Source organism: Zootoca vivipara, chromosome 3, assembly GCF_963506605.1.
Source record: "Zootoca vivipara chromosome 3, rZooViv1.1, whole genome shotgun sequence".
NCBI lineage: Eukaryota > Metazoa > Chordata > Lepidosauria > Squamata > Lacertidae > Zootoca > Zootoca vivipara.
Window position 1 is genome coordinate 105,140,683 of NC_083278.1, and position 24,896 is coordinate 105,165,578.

At 43.6% G+C, this 24,896-nt stretch overlaps 1 protein-coding gene across 6 annotated transcripts in view; it reads left to right on the top strand.

The window, feature by feature from the left end:
* Positions 1-24,896, top strand: part of NINL (ninein like) — a 49,967-nt gene that overhangs the window by 24,098 nt on the left and 973 nt on the right. For 4 of the 6 annotated variants that reach the window (XM_035111050.2, XM_035111048.2, XM_060273079.1 and 1 more), the window contains 18 exons: positions 77-267; positions 1,414-1,569; positions 3,163-3,321; positions 4,217-4,353; positions 5,784-5,924; positions 6,176-6,350; positions 6,827-6,937; positions 7,354-7,443; positions 9,501-9,654; positions 11,774-11,839; positions 13,269-13,378; positions 13,989-14,335; positions 15,973-16,077; positions 16,675-16,744; positions 17,582-17,866; positions 18,920-19,033; positions 20,557-20,769; positions 23,354-23,467. In XM_035111050.2, the coding sequence (XP_034966941.1) occupies positions 77-267; positions 1,414-1,569; positions 3,163-3,321; positions 4,217-4,353; positions 5,784-5,924; positions 6,176-6,350; positions 6,827-6,937; positions 7,354-7,443; positions 9,501-9,654; positions 11,774-11,839; positions 13,269-13,378; positions 13,989-14,335; positions 15,973-16,077; positions 16,675-16,744; positions 17,582-17,866; positions 18,920-19,033; positions 20,557-20,769; positions 23,354-23,467 (2,738 nt within the window). The remainder of the gene's footprint in view (positions 1-76; positions 268-1,413; positions 1,570-3,162; positions 3,322-4,216; positions 4,354-5,783; positions 5,925-6,175; positions 6,351-6,826; positions 6,938-7,353; positions 7,444-9,500; positions 9,655-11,773; positions 11,840-13,268; positions 13,379-13,988; positions 14,336-15,972; positions 16,078-16,674; positions 16,745-17,581; positions 17,867-18,919; positions 19,034-20,556; positions 20,770-23,353; positions 23,468-24,896) is intronic. The other 2 variants (XM_035111051.2, XM_060273080.1) reach the window with 2 other exon arrangements.

Consider the following 24,896-nt stretch of genomic DNA (forward strand, 5'->3'; position numbering starts at 1 on the left):
TTTGCTATGACTGATGGAATAATTTAAAGGTAGAATGCCGTTCTTTTTGCTTAATGGAATTTCTTTATATTTACAGGGCGAAGGTGTACCTGGCACGATGACCTCTATGATAGCCCCAGAAAGGTCTCCCCTTCGTGTTTTGGCATGACTGAGAATCAGGTTCGGGACATCTGGGAAGATCTTGGCATTGGAAAGAACGGGCACCTTAACAAACAAGAGCTGGCTACCGTTTGTAAGAACATTGGACTCAAAGAGATGGAAAAAGAGGTGGGGTAAACTCAGCTGTTGGAAATTGCTTGGCCAAGTATTGAAGGCAATTCTTCAATGTCGTTTAGGCAATATTTACAACAGCCCTGTATGGTAGATCAGCCTTGCAAATAAATCTGAGAGCTTGTTCCTGCCAATCCTTATTTATTGCATTTATGGCCTGCTTTTCTTCTGGGTGGGGTACATTGTTCTCCCCCAACCCTGATTCAATCCACTCAACATCCCAGTGAAGTAGGTTAAGCTGAGAGTGACTGGCCTACCTCCCCCCCCCCGACCATGCAGAGGGCCTTCTTGATAGTGGCTCCCTCCTTGTGGAACACTCTCCCTTCAGGTGTCAGTCAAGGAAATAAACAACTATCTGACTTTTAGATGACATCTGAAGGCAGCCCTGTTTAGGAAAGCTTTTAATGTTTTATTGTGTTTTATTATTTATTCCCATTGAGCGTCTTGACCAAGTGAGTGTTGTCCTAGTCTGACACTATTAACTATTGTACCATGTTACTTTTTTTGTAGATGTAGTAGTGCCATACTCCTTTTTCCTGGCTAGAAAGACCACCAAGGTGGTGCTGCAGCTTTTTGTTGCAGCCCTTAAAGCAGCAGAAGAGGTGCCAGGGTGATAGTGCTGCAGCAGTTGCCCACTATAATAATAATAATAATAATAATAATAATAATAATAATAATAATAATATATCCAACCCATCTGGCTGGGTTTCCCCAACCACTCTGGGCGGCTTCCAACAGAATATTAAAATACAACAATCTATTAAACATTAAAAGCTTTCCTAATGTCTTCTAACTGCAAAAGAGCTTGAAAGCACTAACAATGTTCTTTCTCCAAGTCTTTAAGGTTGAGTAGACTTTATTAAATTCTGGTCAGAACCCGGTGAGCTGCTGTGGTAGGCTGCCTATTGGTTCTCTTGGAACAAATCGATGTATTTTGATAGGTTCACCTTCCTCTTAATGACTAGGCAGTAAAATGACTGTTTTAGGGGAAAGAGCATTTGTTAGTTAAAATAGTTATAAAATACCACTTTTTGTATTTTTTTGAGACAGCATAAAATGGTCCAATTCCTCAGGTAATTTTTTCCCCTAAATATAATGTCTGACACTTTGTGATAGATTGCTTTTTAAAAATGTTTTATTCAGGACCTTGAAGATTTGTTTAACCAGTTGGATAGTGATGGAGATGGCAGAGTAAGCCTAAAGGAATTCCAGCTTGGCTTGTTCAACCACAGCCCCATTCTTTGCCCTATTTCTTCCACACCTCTCAAACCAAGATGTCAGAGATCACCATCCCACCAGGTAACTGTCAAAGCATAATTTCTGAGAGACTTCCTTCAAGAACATAGTTTTAAGACTCAAAATCTGAAACCGTTCAGAGGACCTCCAGCAGCTGCATTTTCACGCAGAGCTGTGTTATGACACATGGGAAGCCATGTTTTCATGCAATGTGACTAAGCTGCAGCATGCTTTTTCGAATGCTAGGGGAGAAGACTAAGACCACCTGCTTTCTGTTTTAAAGTTCTCAGTGAACTCCACATTTGGGGAAATGTGGCTTTCTAAAGTAAGCCACGTTCTGAAACTGTTGCTGCCTCCTGAATTGTTATCACTAGCAGTGGCTTAAATAAACAACAGTTTCCAAAGTTCTAATGTTGTGAGTAACCATGGTTAGTTGCAAACCAGAAACGGAAGTTTCCCCTTTCCTCTTCCTCGTGCACATAATGGGCAACCGTGGTTTACATTAAAAGTTTCCCTAGGTTAGAATGTCTTGAACTGACCTTCAAATGTAAAAGGTGACCTGAAAGATTCAGATGCCAAAGACTGTTTTCATTTACTCTACTTTTTGTGATCCCTGGAAAGCAAAGCAAAGCAAAGGAAGAATTTAGCAGACTTCATCTTATTAATTCAGTATGAAGTATTGGAGTGGTGTGTGGGATCTCTGAGTTGCCTTTTCTAGCCTACTTGACAACTCTGTTCCAAAAAAGTGTGTGTGTGTGTGTGTGTGTGTGTGTGTGTGTGTGTGTGTGTGTGTTGTAGTTGCTGTAGAAGTCCAGACAGTTGCTAGGGGAGGCACAGAAATGGAAACTCAAATTGGGAAAAGAGGGTGGCAGCGAAAATATACAGGAACGCAGCATCATAAAAATGTGCCTTAGTTCTGGATGCAATCCAGTGTGTGTTGGAGTCTCAAAGGCCATAGGGGAATCCTTCTTGCATGTACTGATACTTTTGAGCTTCCTCTTCCTCTTCGAACTGCAACTGATACATGGCTGCTCTAAACATAATCTAGTGCAATATGGCCTAGTGCCTGTTTAATGAGAGAGTCGCTTACCCGAGATAAAGCTCAGATATAGAGTAATCCCATCCAGTAGGAGCTATGAACACACCCTAGTTAAAGCAGTTGGTGTAGGAAATCCTAAGTACCCACGCGGATGTACCCAGAGTAAAAATTCACACTGGAGAATAAGCAGCTTTCCAATGGTGGGTCAAAAAAATGAATAAATTGAGTGCTGTTTACAGAGTTCAGATGGGCTGCATGCATCTGGCTACTAGATAATCCTTCTGGTCTTCCCAGCTTGAAACAAGCTAATTCTGTTTAGGTGGAGGATGAGAGAACTGGTTTAAATTTAGGCAAGCTTTTACAGTGCCGCCTCCTGCTCACTTTTGGACAAGCTCTTCGAAGGCACTTGTTTTTACATACGATCCCAACTGATATTAAAATGCAAACCCTGGTAGCTGCGAACAATCAGCTTCCCTTATTTATAGGTGCACAAGGATGTCCTTCATTGGTAAAAACATGTTGCCTTTCAGGTCTCTCTTGATTGCTACACTGTTTGTCTAAACCGACTTTTCCTTCTTTTCCTCGCTCCATCGCTTCCCTCTCCAATCTGCCCCCAGATTTTCAAAGACAGAAGCACAACTCCATCCTTCTTATCTACTTCCGTGGCCTTGAATCTTTTCTCCAGCATCGATGACGGCAGTGGCTTCGCAAGGCCTGAGCAAGTTGTTTCCATCTGGGCCCAGGAAGGGGTTGAAAATTGCAAGGAGATCCTTAAGGTTTCTATAGCTGCTCCTTATTAACTGCCTACCTGCGGATTACGAAGGCTTTGGTTTTCCTTTCACCCCAAGAAAAAGCCTTGTTTTCACTTCTCTCTTGCCCCCACCCCCTGCACCCCTCTTTCCCACTAAAGATCCCAATGATGAATTGCAGCACCTTCATATTAATTAGCATCCATGTGACACATTTTAAGCTACGCAGATAGTAGTACAACAGTGGCAGCCTACAAAGAACTCTGGGAACTGAAATTATTCCCCTTCTTGTTTTCTTTGCTTTGCTCTGCATTAACCCATCTGTTCTTGACCCTTTTTCTCCTCCTTCTGCCCAAGTTCTTCTGATGGCTTAAATCAGTGTTTCCCAAACTTGGGTCTCCAGCTGTTTTTGAACTCCCACTATCCCTAGCTAGCAAGACCAGTGGTCAGGGGTGATGGAAGTTGTAGTCCAAAAACAGCTGAAGACACTAGCTTAAATGAAAGGATAGCCAACATGGTACCTTCAAAATGTTTTCAACTACAAATCCCATCAGCCCCTAGCTAGCACGGTTAACAGACAGGGATGATGGAAATTGCAGTGCAAGACGTCTGGAGGACACCATTTTGGCTATCCCTGCTGAAACAGCTTTGCCCTCTGTATTAAGGCAGCCCCCCTCTAAATCCCACTTCTGCCAAGCCTTTTCTGGAACACCATAGCCTCATGCTTTCTGTACCTCCTGCTATCGGCCTTTTTAAAGCCCACTTCTTTCAATTGCTCTGGCTGTGGGTATTGCCAGTTCTGTATATAGAACCTAGCACACTGGTGTTGAATAAGTATTGATAGCAGTAGTTTTAGAACCTCTTGACTTACATTTCCCTTGATTTTGAGAAGCTCTCTCTGTGTGTGCTTGTGTTTTAACAGAGTCTGGATTTCAACATGGAGGAGAGAGTTAACCTCTTGGAACTGTCTGCAGCCCTTGATGAGGAGATAACAGTTCCCAAGAGCGGACTTCAACAGGCAACATTTGCTTCTTACCGACACGAACTTCGCCATCTAGAGTAACTTGTTCTTCGGCTGCTTTAGCCAGGGGGCCCATTCCTGGCCAACCCCTTCTCCCTTTACACCTCACCCACCCCTTCACCTATCACCTCACAGTTTGCCCAAACCTACCCCTCCCCTCCTAGCTCACCCCAACTCCCAACCCTTTTAAAAGAGCGGGGAGGACTTCAGAGAGCAGTTTGTCCAAACTGTTCTCTGAAGCACATTACTTCCCTCTGTTAAACAGCTTGTCTGCGCTGTCTGCCACCCAGCGCTGCTTTCTCACTCACTCGCCTGCCGTTCTGTTATTACACAGGAGTTGGCGTGGCCATCTTTTGGTAGCCACCCAAACTACAGTGTGGCAACAGCCTTACTGTTTTATGTACAGTGGTACCTTGGGTTACAGACCCTTCAGGTTACAGAGGCTTCAGTTATAGACTCCACTAATTCAGAAACAGGGCCGGCTCTAGGTAGACCCCCGGTGGCGCAGGGCACCACGGTGCCGACCCGCCCAGTCCGCTGGTTCGACAACCGCGCTGTGCCTGCCCGCCCACCGCAGCGCTGCGCAGCAGTGCCTCTGGCAGCCGCGCTGCACGCTGCGCCCACCCACCCACCGTGCTGGGAAACGGGGCGGGGGAGCGCCGGAGGGATCTGTCGCTCCACGGCGCCAGGGGCGCTTAAGACGGCCCTGTCAGAAATAGTACCTCGGGTTAAGAACTTTGCTTCAGGATGAGAACAGAAATCGTGCGGTGGCAGCAGCAGCGGGAGGCCCCATTAGCTAAAGTGGTACCTCAGGTTAAGAACACTTTCAGGTTAAGAATGGACCTCCAGAATGAATTAAGTTCTTAACCCGAGGTACCACTGTACAGTGGTACCTCGGTTTATGAACAGAATTGGTTCCGGAAGTCTGTTCATAAACTCAAGTGAACTTTCCCATTGAAAGTAATGGAAAGTGGATTAATCTGTTCCAGACGGTCCACGGAGTACTTAAACTGAAGCGTTCATAAACTCAAGCGAACTTTCCCATTGAAAGTAATGGAAAGTGGATTAATCCATTCCAGACGGGTCCGCGGAGTACTCAACCTGAAGCGTACTTAACCCGAAGCATGGGTGTAATTGGTTCCGGAAGTCTGTTCGTAAACTGAAGCGTTCATAAACTGAAGCAAACTTTCCCATTGAAGGTAATGGAAAGTGAATTAATCCGTTCCAGATGGGTCCGCGACATTCGTAAACCGAAAATTCGTAAACCAAGGTGTTCATAAACCGAGGTTCCACTGTATATAGGAAGGTAACAAATACATGCAGTTTTAAATTGAATTAAATAAATAATAATAACCTGCTGTTCTTTTTGCACTGATACCATGGGAAACGGTAGGGTAGAAACTGAGCAGAAAGATGCTTCTGCATCATTTCGGATGCATACTTGACAGAACCTTCCCTGTCTTTGCAGAGCTCAGGTAGAGCAAATATCCATTGAGAGAGACAAAGCGCGAGTTGAATTGGAGAAGGTGGAAAAGCGGAAGCTGCAGCTTTTTGAGGAGGTGGATGATCACAATAGTGCATTGGAGCACCACAATGAGAGTAAAATGAAGTACGTGAGCCAGCTTTTTGGGTGTCATTATCTGACGGGGTTTATAGACAAGGAGGAGTGTGAAGAGCAGGCCCAACTTGCCATCCAGTGAAACAGCACAGCATAAGCTATGCAGCCAATGTTCGCAAAATTGTGACTGTGTAGAGGCCAACTCCTTAGTCTCACTAGTCATTTCTCTTGTGGGCCATTCTGTTTTTATTTTTACATGGAAAATACTTGCACATACCAGTAACAGTCCTTGTATCTGGCAGAGACCTTGAGCAAGACTACAGAGGGAAACTCAGTGTTATGAAGTCTGAAGCAGAGATGGAGAAGGAGCAGCTCTTGCAACAAGGGAACCACCAGAAAACCAAGTTAGAAGCAGACATCAGATCTCTTCAAGAGGAAGAATCTAGCCTGAGGCAGAAGCTGAGCTTAGTGATCAAGGTAAGGATTCGGAGCATCTGTTATCTTCAGCAAGACTGCATAATTTGAGCTTGGAAATAAGAATAAAGTAAAAATGCTGCCTGAAGGGAGGCTGAATTCTGCTAATACAGTAGTACATATTAAGTAAAAATATGCTTTCGTCTCTTGACTTACGGAGACTTCACCAGGCATTACTGCTACACTTTAATCTGCAGCCATGAGGACTAGAGTGTTAAATTTTGTTTTTAAATGAATTTAACCCACTTTTCAAAGAGATCCATCCACCTATCAGGGCTTACTTTCTTATCTCCACTTCCCTCTCAGCCCTTGTTGGGTGGAGCTGGTTTTTCAGGATTGCTTCTGAGTGCTAATCTTTTTGTATCCTACATGTTGGTATCTTGCTCAGGAATTGCAAAAGGTACCCCATTGTCATGTTTAATGAGCATATATGTGAACTTCCGATTTCATTTTTTCATATTTTTGTTTTGTTTTTTAAGGAAAATAGTCGCTTACAAAGTGAACTTGTTGAAGTGGTTCAAAAGTTGTCTGAATCTGAAAAGCAAGTACTAAATCTTCAGAAGGATCTTGACTTCATGTTGAAAGACAAGGTAGCTTCAGATTGATGAAAATGCTTTCCTCTTCATATTGAAAACCAATAACATTTATATTTATGTCTGTTGTAGGATTTTGACCTCTTTCAGTTGACTTTCTGTTGTGGCTTTATTTGGTTTCTAATCACAAAGATAAATGCATGTATTAAAAATCTTGTTTTTTTGAAGTTGACGGAGCTTCCAAATTAAATGTATTTAAAGTCAAACTATAAATCTAGCCTTGCCGAAAAATTGGCTCCCACCAGCTAATTGTAAACTGCTTGAGGGTTTGTTTGTTTTTCCAATCAAGGGGTGTATAAATTTCTAGGAATGACTGAATGAAAATATATATATATATATATATATATATATATATATATATATATATATTTCACCACTAATACTTTTAAAATAAACCTCTTTGCTTGCTTTAGCTGGGGCTGCTGGATCCACACAGCACAGAGCTCTTTGATCAAGAAGAACGCTTTGCCAAAATCATTCAGGAATATGAGCTGCAGTGCCGGGTAGGTGGCCTGTACTTGTTATAAATGGCATCATGCAGGGAGGACCCATCCGAGTGCCGAGAGAACAGCCTTCGTTCAAGTCTCATAAAAATTAAGGCTTCATGCCTCTTTTCTTTAACAGATCAGCAATCTTTTGATAAGCACCTATACCATTTCCTCAATGGCACATTTTAGAATAGCAGTTAAAACACCAAGGTTCAACACAGAGGGTAAGTTCAGACGTAGTGCCAAACCATAGTTTGATGTTGCGCGACCAAGCCTCAAGCACTCCTCCTTCCCTAGTGCAGATTTAGCTAGTTACTTCCTGGTTAGCTGTAAACCATGGTTTGCTGTTACATTTTTTAAAAAAAGCAATGGTTTGGCTATGCCCAAAGAATCGTGGGAACTGTAGCTTGTTACTGGTGCTGAGAATTGTTGGAAACCCCTTTCCCCCTCACAGTTACAATTCTCAGAGTGGTTTAGCAGTCAGTTCCTCTTTCTAGGGAACTCTGGGAATTGTAGTTGGGGAGGGGATAGGGGTTTCCTAACAACTCTTGTTGCCCTTAACAAACTACAGCTCCCAGGATCCTTTGGGGAAAGCCATGACTGTTTAAAGTGGCATGATACCGCTTTAAATGTATTCTCTTTAATTACAGAGCCCCTAGATAGCTTACCAGCTGCACTCATAGACCAGAACAGTGAGATCCTAACCAAAGAGCTATATTTTATTAGAATAAAAATTGGGGACACCTTACCAAATGGTTGTAGAGATAACTTTGAGCATGTGACTATTGCTGTTTTTGCTCCAGCTCTGCTTCTTGCCAGAAGGAGATCACAATGTAATATCTGTCGCTTCTGACAGTGCGGGTAGAGCTACTGCTGTTGCACTAGAGTTATTTCATGTGTCCTGCTACCAATTCAGTTCTCCCTGTTTCTCCCCAAACTCTTGACATTTGCTGCTGCTACATCTTGATAGAGAGTGAAGGTGAGCACTTTCCCCTCCTCAGGTGTGTGCACGATCCACTTGTTTGTAGTGGTATACTGTTCTTTAGCAAACCTGCATGATGTCTTGTTGCATCCTGAGATCTTGCGTGTTACAAGGTTTTTTTTGTTTTCGGAAAGGCTTGAGTTCACATTTCCATGGACTTCTATATCACTGCTTGCTTTTTACCTCCTTTGGGTTGAGTAGGCCTCAGTCCTGTCCCCCTCTAGTCACTTCTGCACTTGTAAAGTTATATTGTTCATGTACCTTGTCAGGTAAGGAAATGAGAAGTACAGATCTTTTTAAATTCAGTTCTGTCCGTAGCTCCCAATTCTCCCTCTCCCACAGACTTCACGGTGACTCTAGAAAACTCAGGTGTCTTTCAGAACTGAGTGGTAGGCTTTTGTTTTTGAGCAAGTTCTGCAGTTCAACAGCTCACAAGGATCCCGGGAATGTTCAAGCCCACTCTCTGCAACAAGGTGGTGATCCAGTGAGGGAGAACAGCTGTACTACAAAAAGTTAAGAATTTGCTGGAAAGGGTTCAGTGCTCTTGCAGCATCTGAAGCAGCTACCTTTAAGAAAGTGTTGCAAAGAGAATAAATACTCCGACATTAGGAGTCTGTACTTTGAATTATCTGCATGAAGTTCATGCCCAGGGGGCTCTGCTTGAGCCTATTTCTGCTTCCCTCCACCCTTTCAGTTTTGTTTGATTGGTTTGACTTTAACTGTATGGTACTGCGCAGCAAATTGTTCTGTGCTATAAATCAAGCACTGCTAGGAGTTGCTTCTTTTTGTATTTCTTGTCAATAATAAAACGTGGCATGGAGTGACCAAATTCTTTTCCTGAAAGTATGGCCCAGAGAAAGAAGTTATAGAGAGCCACTGGGCTAGATGGATCATGGGCCTGATCCAGCATGCTCTTCTTATGTTCCAGTGTCTTGTGTGTGTTTTTTAAAGACTGTCTTACAGCATTTCTGTGAGAATTATTTGCAAGCACACCTAGTTATTCTGTCGAGGAACGTTTGTTGTGCACCCAACGAGGCAGATCCGAGGGAGGCTGTTCCACATTTTGAACTTCTGGGTTCTTCCCTTTCAGGAGCTGCGCGACAAGAATGATGAGCTGCAAATGGAGGTGGAGAAACTGCGTTCCCAGCTGCATGAAAGCAAGCATAGTCTAGCCTGGTGTAAAATGAAGGCCAGCAGACTTGGAGAAAGGCTGCTGCCTGAAAATGTAAAAGCCAGAATTCTGGGTGTGTATTGCAAGTTGCATTTAGAACGTCAAATTGGGTTAAATCACATAGGTTAAATGCATTGGTGTCTGTTAGTCACAAGGGGTTTAGGAACAAGACCCTTCTGTCCCCGTCCCCCCCACTTCACCCCCAATGCTGAGAGGCAGAATAGAGGAATGGCGGGTTGCCCCTATTGCAGCAAATGCAGCTGAGAAATCTAATGCAACATCTGGCCCACTCTAATGGGACCATTTCCTGTTGATGCAGCCTGATGATGTTGAAAAGATCCTTGCAGCAGTGCGTCTGACCACCTACCCTCTGGACCCTTGCTCTTTCAGGATGGTTAAAGGTGGCACTAGGTTGTTGCGGCTAGGAGTGCCTTTCACCATCTATGTCTGGTATACCTGCTGCAGTTGTAACTGGAAGTGGGTAACATGGCCGCTGTAGAGCATGCGCCAGTAACCTCAAGGCTGGATTACTGCAGTGCGCTTTGTGTTGGGCCACCCTTGGACCTGGCCTGGAGGCTTTAGCATGTGACACCTCTGCTGAAATGCCTACGCTGGCTGCTCATATCCTGCCAGGCCAGGTATAAGTCTCTTGTGCTGATACATAAAACCCTGAATAAATTGGGTCCAGTATAGCTTAAGGACCGCTTGAGCCCTTAGAGTCCAGCCTGATCACTGATCTGGAGCACCCCTGTTAGTTTCCTCCCACGTTGCAGAGGCCCAACTGACCTCAGCCAGAAGTCAGGCATTTAGTGTTGTGCAGATTTGGCAGGCATCTTCAACTTTTCACTTTGAGGCATCTCTTGAAGACACTTTTATTTTATGCCAACAGGCACATAGAGTTAAAAAATTCTTCCTGGGTAGCCATTCATTTTGATGATTGATTTGAATTGCTTTTCAAGGATTTTACATTGCTGTGAAATGCTTTGCAAAGTAGGACCAAGCAATATGACCAGCTAAACATCATGATATATCACGTCTGAAATAAGGATGGAGCATTGGCTGGCTTTGCAGTTTCCCCCACATAGTGCGTGCGCACAACACATATCAGGATTCGCAATATATTGCCAGGTCAGAAACTGAAACCAATACCACAATATGGACTTCAAGCCCGTTTCGGACGATATATTGATATATCGCCCAGCCCTATTTGCAAGAGGGCAGTATATAAAACACTTGTATAAATAAATAGCAATTCTGATGGATCAATCAGAGTCGGAATGGTAGACCAGGTGGATCTCGGGTTAGGCTGCTTTTTCCATGCTGGATTAAATTTATAAATGAAGGTTAGAGTCGAGCATTTATTTATCAGTTGCCTCTCCACTGTATATATTTTAAAGTCACTGCAATAATGTGATAAAAACACATGCTGCCAGGAGTTCAGAAACTTCCCTCTTGGTTTCTTTCAGGCTTGCCATAAGGCTAAGTGACAGATTAAACATACGTTATCCCTGCTTTGTTTATATTTCACCCTTTAGGCTTTTTTTTGTTTGATTTGCCAAAAACCTGCTTTGCTTCCTTCCCTGTATAGATGTGCGTCTCTCAGTGGGGTGGGGTCTGTCAATGTGCCTCGTTATGTTGCTTTAGCCTTTTCCTTGCCCTTTAAAAAAATCGACTGTTGAGCCTTGGCACTTGGTATTTATGTCCAGAGTGTTGTATCCAGGTCCTATTAGCATGGGGGAAGTTGCCTTTTAAAATTTTCAGCCCTTTTCATGCTATGTACCCTTTTTTCCCCATATCAGCGGTGTGCCCTAGTGTGGTTGTATGATTCAAAGTTTTGGTGGTGGTGGTGGTGGGGCTCAACTGAGTATCTTGATACAGTGCTTTGATGTTATATATGCATCATTCTGGCACAATGGTCCTTGCATCCATTCTTCTCTCTTGCACCAGAAGGGCAAGTTGTTGTTGTTGTTGCTGCTGCTGCTATTGTTGTTGTTGATGATGATGATTCGATTTATTACCCACCCTTGACCCTAAGGTCCCAGAGGGGGTCACAACAATTTTAAATAGACCAATGAAAATATCTTAAAACAAATTGTGGTATACAATGTGCTCTCTGCCTTTTCCCTTCTGCTATACCAAATCTTTGAAGAACTCCTTTTGGCATAATGTGTACCTTTTTTCTTTCTTTTAAGACACCATGCAAAAAGATGAGGAACTCCTCCTTGGACACCATCACTTTCCGGTGGCAGGCCAAAACGGTAAGAAATGTTCCCAGGTGTGTGCATTTTCTATGAAGGAGTAAGTTAAGATACATGCCAGCTCTAGAGCTCTTCAAGAGAAAACTAATCCACCCCCCGTGCCATGAGTGGTACAATATCCAGTATCAAAAGCGTCTCTTGACAACCTGTCCAGTTTCTTCTGGATAACCTCCAAATACAAAGATTCCCAGGCAGCTGCTTCATGGGCTACAGATATTTCCCCAAATGTTTCAGCTGCAGGTGTCGTGGTCTGTAATTTCAACCCACAGCTCTTTTATCCAGTGGGTATTAAAAGAATAATATATCATGTTTCCCCTCCAGGTAGTTAAACAGTTTCCTCTGTTGTTTTTAATATTTTCTCCCTTCAAGACTTGTAAGATGTGTTTCCTGGGGTGTTATGATCAAGCCCACATTCCCAGCAAGTGTATTTTAAGCATGTGTTTGTGTTTTCCTTTGTTTTTGTTTTTAATAGGTTTGCATGACCTATGTGACCTGTGGCTCGACTAAACTGTTACCATTTTTTATTTTTTTTAATTAAATTTATATACCGCCCTATACCTGGAGGTCTCAGGGTGGTTCACAGAAAAGATCACAATATATAAAATCAAAATGAAAACAATAACCCAATAACACCCCCTCAAAAAGAGCCACATTTTAAAAGGGCATAGGATGTCCCTCGGGTCAACCAAATGCCTAGTTAAAAAGGAGTGTTTTTGCCTGGCGCCTGAAGGTGTATAATGAAGGCGCCAGGCGAACTTCTCTGGGGAGAGCATTCCCCAGATGGGGAGCCACTGCAGAGAAGGCCTGTTCTCGTGTTGCCACCCTCCGAACCTCTCAAGGAGAGGGCACACGAAGGAGGGCCTCAGAAGATGATCTCAGGGCCTGGGTAGGTTCATATGGAAAGAGGCGGTCCGTGAGGTATTGTGGCCCTGAGCCACCTAGACTCTGAAACCTTTCCAGTGTGTCAGTAATCAGTTCTGATAACGGGCCCACATTTTAAGTTATTCAGTCACCGTGGCACATACTTGTAGAGCAGACAGTTGTATGCTTTGAACCATTGCACTCTTGTTCCCCTTCCCATGCCCCTGTTGGTGGAGGAAAAGCAACTAGACCACACCCCAGATACATGGTTTATCTTGGCAGTTTGTTTCCTTAGTGTTCTAAGAACACAGGAAGAGCCTGCTGGATCAGGCCATTCATTGGCCCATCTAGCTCAGTATCCACTTCTCACTGTGACCAACCAGATGCCTATCGGCAGTTTGCAAACAGGACCTGAATTCAGTAGCATCTTCTCTTCCTGCGGTTTCCAGCAACTGAGAAACATGTTTCATCCATTCATAGAGGCATGACCATCATGTAGTAGTAGTTTTATCCTCCATGATTCTGCATTCTTGGGCCTGTTTTTTTCCAAGAATAATTTTATTTATAGGACTCGTTTTCATTGAATCCGGTCCCTACTCAGTAAGCATAGAAATGGAGCTTCTGGTTGAAGAACTGAAGGAACAGCATCAAGACCTGAAAATACAACTGGAAACCAAGGTGAGTCGAGGAGGAAGACACAAGCAGGTGTTTAAATGCCAATTTATGTTCAAGTTAAAAATCATCTTAAGAATCAGTAGACTCTCAATATATTTCTGAATGCAGTCTTCAGGTTACTTGCTCAGCAGGATACATTTGAGTATGTTGACCAAATGATGTAGCTTTTGTTGTTAAATTTAAAATAAATCAGCATTTAAAGTATTTTTTTAAATAGACGTAAACTCATTTATGATAATGAAATGTTTTGGGTTTTTTGTGGTGCTTTTCTCCATTGCTCTTGTAAATTAAGTATCTCATTGACAATGTAATAGCATATTACGGGATAGCATATTATGGCTGTTTGTAGAAAAGGGTGGACTTGGTTCAGCTGCAGATGACAAGTTAGTTCTGTAAGAATGGAGTAAGTCTGTATGAATGGAGTAAGAATGCTCTCATTCTGTATAAAAATCCTGCTCTCTTGAAATGCATAGGCTTCTAGCTCTTGCAATGCCTCACTTCAAGGACCAAGTTGTTAAACGTGAAGTAAGGACTCTCGACCTGTTTGTGCATGTATTAACCATGCTACCTAAAGAATGCATAACAAAAGTTTGGTTGGGTTTTACTGTGCTAGGTCAATTACTACGAAAGAGAAATTGAGCTGATGAAAAGGAACTTTGAGAAGGAAAGGAAGGACGTTGAACAAGGTTTTAAGATTGAGATCAGCGAATTGGAGGAACAGAAGAGCGATTTGGAAGAGCTGAATGCCAAATGCCAGGAAGTGATAGATGGCTTGAAAGACCAGCTTCAGAAACTAGTTCCCACCCAAGAACTCAAGAAGAGCTTTGAGAAGGAGAGATCAGAAATGGAGCAGTACTATGCCAAAGAGATTTCCATTTTGGGACAGAGACTGGCCCAGGAAAGAGACAGACTGGAAGAAGACATGAAGATGAAGCATGAGGCTGAGACACACTTCATGAGGTCTGGTGATATTACTGTTTTGAAACATGAGCACTTGGCGGTATAAATAGTAGTCTCATATTCTGCTACGTTGTGTTATGGTTGAATCCTTGGTAATTTAGGCAAAAGCCTTTCTCACCAATGCAGTTGTATGGTACCCGGTCCAATTCCCTTCTCACTTTTGAGGAATTGTGACATTTTTTGCCATGAAGCAGCTTTCCATGCGCCTGCTAAAGAATTATTGCTAATATGCTGCTTCACAGCTACTGTTCTATGAAATGAAATGTATGGTTCTTCTATAAAAATGCACTCGCCTTTTAAAAATGATTTGACTAATCATTGCATGCTTGCTTATTACTTTTGGGCTTGTTCACATGTTTTATAGTAGATATGATCCATCTTCCCACATAAATTCTGTTCCATAGTGTGCATTAATTCAGACTCTGTGTGCACCCCATATATTTAAAGCACCCCCTGCAGCGCTATGATTTGCGACACCCTTAATAAACAACGGTTTGCAGGATTTGAAGTGTGTGTGCTTTAAATATGTGATGTGTATGCAGCCTTTCGGTTCTCGTGTGTTGGTGTGCGTGGATGCATTTTCTTCTGCGAGGGATGCTTAATAGATGCAACCACACGAAACATGCCTGAAATCAAAGAGAACAGAGCATGTGCTCTTATATGGGGCACTTTAGATCTCTGGGTCACATCTACTATTCTCATAGTGACGAGATCAAGTTTGTGTGTCCCATGCCATAGCATAGAGCTCTAGTTTTGTCTCATAGAAGAAAGAAGTCATGGACTGCCTGTGAAACAGGATAAGCAAGTAGTAAAACCCGGGAGCCAGTAGTTTCAGGAGGGATGTTTGGCAAGTCCGTAGCACACAGAGAAAGGGTTAACCCCAACCACCCCACAGCTGCCATTCAGAGAATAAAGTAAGTGAATGTGTAGTGCTGGCACACATTTAACACGGGTGGCGCTGTGGTCTAAACTACTGAGCTTCTTGGGCTTGCTGATCAGAAGGTCGGCAGTTCGAATCCCCGCAATGGGATGAGCTCCCATTGCTCTGTCCCAGCTCCTGCCAACCTAGCAGTTTGAAAGCATACCAGTGTGAGTAGATAAGTAGAGCAGTGGGAAGGTAAACTGTGTTTCCATGTGCTCTGTTTTCCGTCACGGTGTTCCGTTGTGCCAGAAGTGATTTAGTCATACTGGCCACATGAACTGGAAAGCTGCCTGTGGACAAACGCTGGCTCCCTCGGCCTGAAAGCAAGATGAATGCCGCAACCCCATAGTCGTCTTTGATTGGACTTAACCCTCCAGGGTTCCTTTACCATTTACCTTTAACACCTGATGTAGTTTGACCCTTACTGAGCAAGTAGTTTAATGGAATAATATGAATAACACCCATCCATCAAGTGTTCTCTTTGCTTTCTGTGATGTAAGAAAAACAGCACATTTGGAAGCAGCATTGCATATAATAATATTTTATTTAAAAGCTTCTCTTTTAGGGGAATTGTCCAATTCCACTGCCTGTTCTCAGACATATTTATTTTGATGGCGCTTAGCTGAGTAGGGCTAATCCGGTTGCCTGATTTGATTAACGTCCCTAACTAACTAACTCTGGTCCTTCAATACTTTTTCTCTCTCCCATGATGCAGAATTGAGCTCCACAGAGTTTCAGAAGATAACCTCATCCTAAAAAATAAACTTGGAAGATTTCAGCAAGAAGTGAAGGAAGTTGCTGAAGCAAACAGAAAGCACAGGTTAAAAAGGGGTGGTGGGGGTGCAGTTCTTTGGGAAGCTTGTAGAGGAACTGTAAATGTGAAACCATACGTCTTCCCAAGAGGCAACTCGTTGAATAAAAGGATTGTGTAATTTTAAGCAAATATTGGCGAGAGGGTCTGCCCGCACACAGCAAGCCCTCAAAATGTAGCTGCATCAGTGCAATGAAGTGTGTGCTCCAGTATACCTGATGGGATGCTTAGTTATAGCGTTGTATGAATACACATACAAGAATTGCCAGTCTGGTCCTTAGGTCTGCCACCTTAAATCTGTAAATAGACATGGTGGGAGGACTAAAAATAAGAGGGCTAGATCCAGCTGCCATGAAAAACAGCTTTGTTTTTAGCAGATCTACTGTTAATATTCTTTTTTAAAAAAAATTCAAGATGCTTGAGAGTTGAGGACCAACATAACTCATTTTCTGAAGCTGTGTTTCCCCTTTTTCTTTGCAAGCCACTTGTAAACAATAGCAAAACATTAGCTGTGACTCATGACAGCGTGCTTCCTGCTCCCGCTTCAGACTCTATGCAAAATATGTTTAAATGGTTGTACAATTTAAATTGTTTTCCCTCCTTCAGAAAACATATTGACGAATTGATGGTGGAAAAAGAGAAGGTGGTGCATGGAATAGAAGAATTAAATCAACTGGTAAATTATTTTTATATATATACAGAGATACAGAGAGAGAGAGAGAGAAGCACTATTAGATATGCCTTTACATGACCTACTAGCAGGTGAAGGGTGGGGGAATCTCTTCCTAAAACCCTGGAAAGCTGCTACCAGTGATAAAAAACACAACCTTATACCAAGTCAGACCATTAGTCTTATGTAGCTCAGTATTGTCTACACTGACCGGCAGCTGGCTCTTCAGGGTTTCAGGCAGAGGACAGAGGTTTCAACCCCATCTGGAGATGCAAGAGATTGAATTTCTGTATCCTCTTTCCAATGTTTAAATGCTTTACAGTCATTCTATCTTCATCCGTGCAAGGTTAGGCTGATGGACACCAGTTTTGCCTGAGTTTTATCTTACCGACTTTGGCTGAAAGTTGGGTTTCCAAGTGCCAAAACCCTATACTGTCCCACCTTGCAAAGAGTTAAATGCTAATTCAGTAGGGCTTGAGTTCTTTTGCAACCTTTTGAATCTTTCTAGTATATGTGCCTTTAACAATGTACGTGTAACATTGGAGTCAGTCATGGGCTGCTCTGGCAGTGCCCCCTTTTGCTCTGCCTCCAGTAATTCAACAATTAAACAAACCAGCCCTTTCATCCCAAGAAAAGGCATTTCTTAACTTCCGCCACCCTCATTAAGAAATGTACACTAGTGTGATACTGCTCCAAAAAACGGGGAGAAGACCCCTGCACCCGTTCTTTGCGGGCAAGCAGTATGAGACAGCCCCTGATACAGTACTCAAGATTAGATGTTAAGATGTTTTCCCCTGGGTGGGATGAATGCTGCAGCTCTGAATGTCTGAAATGCCTCTTTAGAATAAGCACTACGAGGTGGAAATCTTCCAGTTAAACGCCAGGATAGATCAGCTGAGCCATGAACTCTCTGAACTGAGCAGTGATAACAATGTCAGCCGGAATACCATCAGTTTACTGAATCGGAGGCTTGTCGAGCTGGAGAGCCAGAGGGACCACGAAGCTGCGGTTGCCAGGCAATTTCAGGAGGCCGCTGCTGAATTGACAAAGGAGCATCTTCAGGAGCAGTTGGCATGGCAGGGAGAAAAGGCCCTGCTGGAGCAGCAGCTGAAGGCCTGGAGGGAAAAGGTAAGGCTGATTGGAATTTGGAGGAAGGGGCACATCAGTTCCAGGCTGTCATGCCATGTCCCACTGCACAAACCCACCTATAATCTTGAGCCAGCCATGCAATATTCTGGTGGAAATTTCTAAGGCCTAACACGTGGACCATGGATATAGGGATGTGCTGCTTTTTACTACATCGATGCAAAGCTTGGGTTTCTGTGGTGGTCATTGAGTTGCTATGTTTAGGCAAAGGAGATAGTTTAAAATATGTTGCCTTCTGGGAGAAGGTGGGTGAAAATTCTGCAGCGTCTTGCATTTACTTCATTCCTCTACTAGAACTAAAACTAAAGTTTGTATTTTGTATTCCTTGTATAAACTGCTTAGAAGCTTCATTTACAATCAAGCAGTATGCACATTCTGTTATATAAAATGAAAAGTGGAAGTGCTGAAGGAGCCTTAACAATGAAAATTATTCCATACTACTTTTTGCAGCACACTTTGTTTAAATTATAAACAATCTGAGCACACTTATGATCTCTCAACTGTGCACTGCTAGGCCATGGCTAGGTAATTATTTTCTGGGAGTAATAAAGGGAGAAATGGGCTGCCCACTAACAGCCCCATAGAGCAAGTTTGTGACTATTGGAGTGTAATTGGGTTGACTTGTTTGCCAGGTGAATTTATTAATGCAATGGATTTTATAAAGAGCGTCATTCTAGGCATATCAAAGGAAGACTACAATGGTCACACATAAGGTTTGGGTTTGCAGGGATAAATATGAAATCAAGCATCCCTAACCTTTTCGGGCCCAAGGGCACACCTGGGAATATAAAAATACCCCTTTCACAGAAGGAAAAACTAGGGATGCTCAAACAGTCTTCCAAAGCACCTATATTCCCTGAAACACACAAAGAAAGAAAGAAAGAAAGAAAGAAAGAAAGAAAGAAAGAAAGAAAGAAAAAGAAAGAAAGCAAGCAGATATGCACCAAGAGGGTTTGTGTTTTGAGTGTGCTGTGTACTAAAATATCCCACATTGTTGCTGGCCTCATCCTTCCCTGCCATTCTCTCCTTGAACAGGCCAGCCAGTCTCAGGAGCTGGAGGCTGAACTGGAACGTTCGACACAGGAGTGTCAGATGCTACGGCTAACAAAAGCACAGCTGAGAGAAGAGGTGGAAGAATGCCAGGATCGGGTACGCTGGTGCAGCTGAATATGGCCTGCCTTTGGCTCACTGGGAGCATCACTGCCTGTTACAAATGAAGGCCTCGGCATGGCTGAAACAGCAGTGAAGTGCATGCCCCTGGTTGGAGAGAGGAGCAGGACTCAAGAGCCTTTACACCCGGTCAAAGAAATGTGTCCAAACATTAAACCTAAGAGAAGATCTAGTCCCAATGTCATAGATTTGAGGGGAGGGTAGCATTGTTGTAGCGGGATAGCAGTGTTGCTGAAAAACGGAGCTAGATGAATTCTTTGGCACTAGTTGTGCACTTCTTACTCTGCAAAACCAACAAGGACCAGGGCAGTTTCTACTGGAGTTCGCCCTTTTTTTTTTTGCCTATGTTTGGATATGCATTGCAATAAATAAATAAATACTGGCTTCTAAGAGAATTAGTAGTGGATTAGTACCATTACTTTGTTTTGAATTGATCTGACGAGAAATTACCTTTATGGACTGTGGAGTATTTCAGTTCTCTCTATGCTACTGGGGCCCAACCGTCAGCTGTTAAGTAGGAAGGGGAAAGGGCTTTGTTGTGCAAAATGCACAATTTTAAGCTCCTTGCTCTGCAAGGTCTGCTGCAAGGAGATCAAAGCAGAGGCATTTAAAAAAAAATATATTGGTAAACCACTTAATATTTTTTAAAATTCTCAGTGGTATACATGGTGCAAAACAAAGAACCACTGAAACAATAGAACGAAGCTAAAAACTCAATAGAAAGATACCATTGGTACAGGATCTAACCTTGTGGATCAGGGAAAGTTTTATGTTCTGCCAACACAAGGACATTCTGGGTGGCCACTGGCAGCTACCCTTGTCGCAATCTGCTCAAGTGCAAAGGGGAAACTCCTGAGCCGCTCTATTCAGTTAAATGTCTGGCTCATTCTGCAGCTGAGCTAAAGTGTTCTCTTGCCCCCCATTGGCTGATGGCAGAATGTGGAGTGTGTGTGTGGGGATTTTTGGGGTTATTTCAAGGGCATGAATCCTTACCAGTGGTGATGGGATGCACAGTGGAGGCCCTTCCAGCAGCTGGATGCCCCCCCCCAATTTGATGTCTCAGGCTTATGTTCCTTCCAAATACGCAAAAAGTAACCCTTGCATATTGCAACTACGTGCATGAATTTTTGCAGGAAGCAGTTGCATTTTTATGTTTGAGGCTTTATTTCAGTTTAGCGGTGCATTTGCCTTATTTGCATTCATCTGGGATTAAGTTCTTTCTGCCTTTTGCACAGCCAGGACAGATGAAAGGTCTTGGAGAGGTGTTTATACTTTTTTGTAAAAAGAAAAGCCAGAGTATGAATAAAATGGAGGACAAAGCTTTAGATTTAAATATATGCCTGCTTCTATGGGAAATAGCTTTGTGGTGGGGTTTGTCCCTACCCACTATTAGAATGCAGCCTGATAGTTTCCCCCAGCGCTCAGTCTAAGAAAGGTTCTCTGTTCCTGGTCTACAGCATTTCAACTTTTAATGATGTTTTTAATTTTCTCTTGCATTGCAGCTACTAGAAGCCAACACGAGCTTGAACATGGCCAAGTTCCAGCATTCACAGGAACTAGAAGAGTTAAAGGGCCAGGCAGGCAATTCCGTACCTAAGGCCTGCCTTGCAGAGCTAGAAAAGAGATTGGCAGACGAACAGAATGTGGTTCGGCAGCTGCAAGGAGAGGTGAACTCCCAGGCGAAGCAGATGAGATGGCAGGCGGTCACATATCAGGTAGGGAAGAATGGTGCTCGAGTTGTGTCTCATACAAAAATAAAGGCTCCCTAGGTGGAAACGCAGTATGTGTGCATGTGTGGTTTTTACACAGCCTCTTCCTACCTGAAACAGGCACTTTCAAACAGTGACTCTTTCCTAGTCTTTATTTTTGTTACGTAATTATTTCAACTACTAGTCTCATTCAGCCCGTTAAGAAAACGGGCGCTAGAGGTGCGACGGGGCCGCGGCCTTCCCTCCCTTTCTGCGCTCGGCCGCGGGGCGCGCCAGGAACGCAATTAAACAAAGCTCTCTCCCGTCGTGTCCCGTGGCCGAGTGCAGAGAGGGAGGGAAGGCCGCAGCCCCGCCGCTCCGCCCACGGGCCAGGTAGGGTTGTCAGGAGGAGGAGGCGGCAGACCAAGATGGCGGCATCAGGCTCCGGGGCTGCCGCGGCCCCGGAGCCCGATGCCGCCATCTTGGTCCGCCGCCGCAGGGGAATGGGAGGCAGAGGGTTGAGGGGGTAGAGAGCGCACGTGTGTGTGTGTACGTCCCGCCTCTTCGTCCAGTCCCTGTGTCCGTGGGGCACATGCGCATTAGCGCAAACCCAGGGACACAGGGAATACTGGATGCAGAGACACAGGGACTTTATTATATAGGATGATTTATACACTGTTTAATGCCATAGTCTCTAAGCATTGTACAATAGTTACAAAAATCATCCAGCAGAGATAAGATAAAAATAACGGTGAAAATCCAGGGGCGGGACGATGAGTGGCGTGCAAAAGGGCTGCTTAAAATAGCGGCCGCTCAAGTAATGCTGCTGCTGGCACCAACAAAGCTGTAACGGATTAGCCCCAGGATGGAAGATTTATTACACCCTGGATTAGAAAGAGTTAATCCACCTCCAGCTTAATTGACAGCGCATCTTTAGGAGGCTGGATGGTGCCCGGTTTAAAAAGGAGGGAATAACCGTTTTGGCAGTTGGAAGAGTGGGAGTGTGGTGACGAAGAGGGAAGAAGAAGGGTGTGGGGCCAGGATAGTGGTGGTTTAGGTTAGGCTTAGGATAACTTGAAGTTAAAGTCTGACAGAGTTAAGGTATAACTGTAACTAAGCTTGTAAACTTATGCATCGTTAAGAAAAGAAAAACCTATGTTCTCAAGAAAATAAAATCCATCTTTTTTGTGTGCCAAAGAGTATCGTCTTGGTTATTCCAGCAGCGTATTAAAACTCACAAAGGTGGAGACTCAGAAAAGGGCAAAACGTACCCAAGGAAAAGAGGATAGTTTGTGTCCTAGAGTCCAGGAAGGGCAGTATGGTGAAAACCTAGAGTGTCACAAGTTTGCCAGGGGGATATAGCAGACTGATACAGTGGGGATCTGAGTTGAGGGAGTCCCTGTTCTGTAGGCAAGAGGTTGTTCATTCAAATAGCCCTGAGTGTTTGTGAGATCAGGCCACGAAAGCTGGAATTAGACTCTCTTTACTGAGAAGCCCAGAATTGATGGGTTTATTTTAAGGCGTAAGGAATTGAGTGGGGATTGCTTTACCCCTGTACCCTTTTGTCTCATAATCTATTGGCAATGTTGGCGAGGGGGTTTGTCGCAAAAGCCCATCCCCCTTTCTCCTCTAGGCAGGGCGGGGAGAAGTAAGGAGGTGGGGCCGCGTGAAGGAGAGGGAAAGAACCCATGCACTGGAGATCCACGTGGCGATTCCCGGACCGTCTGTGGGCTGGATCCAGAAGGCAATTGGGGCTGATCCAGCCCACGGGCCTTAGTTTGCCAACCCATGATCTAGAGCAGCGTTTCTCAACCGCTGTTCCGCGGCACACTAGTGTGCCGCGAGACGCTGGCTGGTGTGCCACGACATGCGGCGACGAGAAGGGCAATTTGCATTGTCACGAAGGAAGCCGGCCGGGTCACGACGCGGGGCGAGCGCAGCTCTCAACAGCCACCACCACGGGAGGGTGGTTTTAGACAAACTTAAAGAAGCTGGCTGGATGAGCTCAACCTGAAACTTGCTGAGCAAAGGATTGTGCTGGCAGAGAAATCAGCGGCTTGTGAAGCCTTATTACAGGAGATTGCAACCAACACAGCAATTGGCAAGTGTTTCTTACAGTCATAATTATATAGTCAATATAGGGCGGCACAGAGTTAATTTTTTTAACTTTTTTAATGGTGCTGTGCCTCGTGATTTTTTTCATGGAACAAGTGTGCCTTGGCCCAAAAAAGGTTGAGAAACACTGATCTAGAGTGTGCAGAGGAGAGCAATCAAGATGATAATAACCTGGAACCAAGCCTTATGAGGAATAGTTGAGGGAGTTTTGTATGTTTAGCCTGGATAGGAGACTGAGAGGAGATAACGGTAGCCATCTTCAAATATCTAAAGGAAATATCACATGGTAGATAGAGCGAGCTTGTTTTCTCCTGCTCTGGAGGGTAGGACCTGAACCAGTGAATTTTAAGTTACAAGAAAAGAGATTCTGAGATAATAAATCGTTATTTCAGAAGCAGCATTGGGACTTGTTTGAAGTGAATTGACTTTCTAAAGGTAGTTATTTCCTATAACTGTTGTAATATCACAGCTATGACTTTGTCCCTTTATTTTGCAGGAAGAGCATGAGAACTCACATAGATTAATGGAGGAAAAGGTGGGAGAACTAGAGAGGAATTTGAAGAACGTACAAACAATGCTTCAGGAAAAGGTGGCTGAACTCAAGGAGCAGGTCAGTGGAATGTGGATTAGGTGGTCTATGGGTCCATGATGTTTACAGCATTAATTCTTGTAATGTAAAAATATATAATTTGCCTGGAAAAGGACATAAAGGGACCCCTGACCATTAGGTCCAGTCATGACCGACTCTGGGGTTGCGGCGCTCATCTCGCATTATTGGCCAAGGGAGCCGGCGTACAGCTTTCCAGGTCATGTGGCCAGCATGACAAAGCCGCTTCTGGCGAACCAGAGCAGCACACAGAAACACCGTTTACCTATTTATCTACTTGAACTTTGACATGCTTTCAAACTGCTAGGTTGGCAGGAGCTGGGATTGAGTAACGGGAGCTCACCCCGTTGCAGGGATTTGAACTGCCGACCTTCTGATCGGCAAGCCCTAGGCTATGGTTTAACCCACAGCGCCACCCGCATCCCTGGAAAAAGACATAAGCTGGCCAAAAATAGCTAGGGTACCACCAAGATGTGTCCTGAATTAGGTCAATGTATTTGGCACTGAACACTTTTCATATATATTGTATTTGAGTGATGCTGTTTCAGGGTTGCTACTGCTTCTGATCCTCTCCACTCATTTGTAAGTGTCCTGCACAGTGTGAACTGCAAGCTGCTTGGCTTGCAGGCAATGCGTAAAAGCCCCATGTGGCAAAATCCAGGATTCTCCACTCTTGGTATAAGCTGTGGCCCCATCAGTCACTGTACTTCTGGCTACAATATATGGAAAGACAATATTAGAACAGGCTATCTATAGCCATTCTTAGAGCACATCTTCAAGCTGGCACTGGATCTGTGGTTGTTCTAAACTTTTCCAGTTTATTCTGGACAGTTTGTACATGGACTAATTATTCCACGGTCAAAACACGGAGGGAATGGGAAATGTGCTGACATAAATTGATATTTTTTTAACAGAGGGAAGGTGGATGAAAAGGGATTATTCTAAACTAGTCATATTGCTACTTCCAAATAGATTACTATTATGGATCAATGTTGTTGTTATTAATTTATTTCATAAAATTTATATTAGGCTTAATTTGATAGAAAAAAAACACTCTCAAAGTGGTTTACAGAAAACAGTCAAATCAAGAAAAAATCACCATACCTAAGTGTACAAAAGTTAAAACAACAAAACATTAAAATTACCTCAACTTTCTAAGCATCTGGGTATTCTTGTCTAAACAAGAATGTTTTTAGAACCATCATTTTAATTAAAGAAGTGATTGTCCCTATGTTTGCACTGGTTCATATTTTCTGTTTACGATGGGCTACATTCTGGGAATGAGGGAGAATGGTGGTTACCTCCTAAGGTCTTGATATAAAAACAATTGTTCAAAGCAGGGGCAGCTAACCTGTGGCCCTCCTCTCCATGCTTTTGAACTACAACTCCCATAATTCAAGGCCACGCTGGCTGGGACTGATGGAAGTTGTAG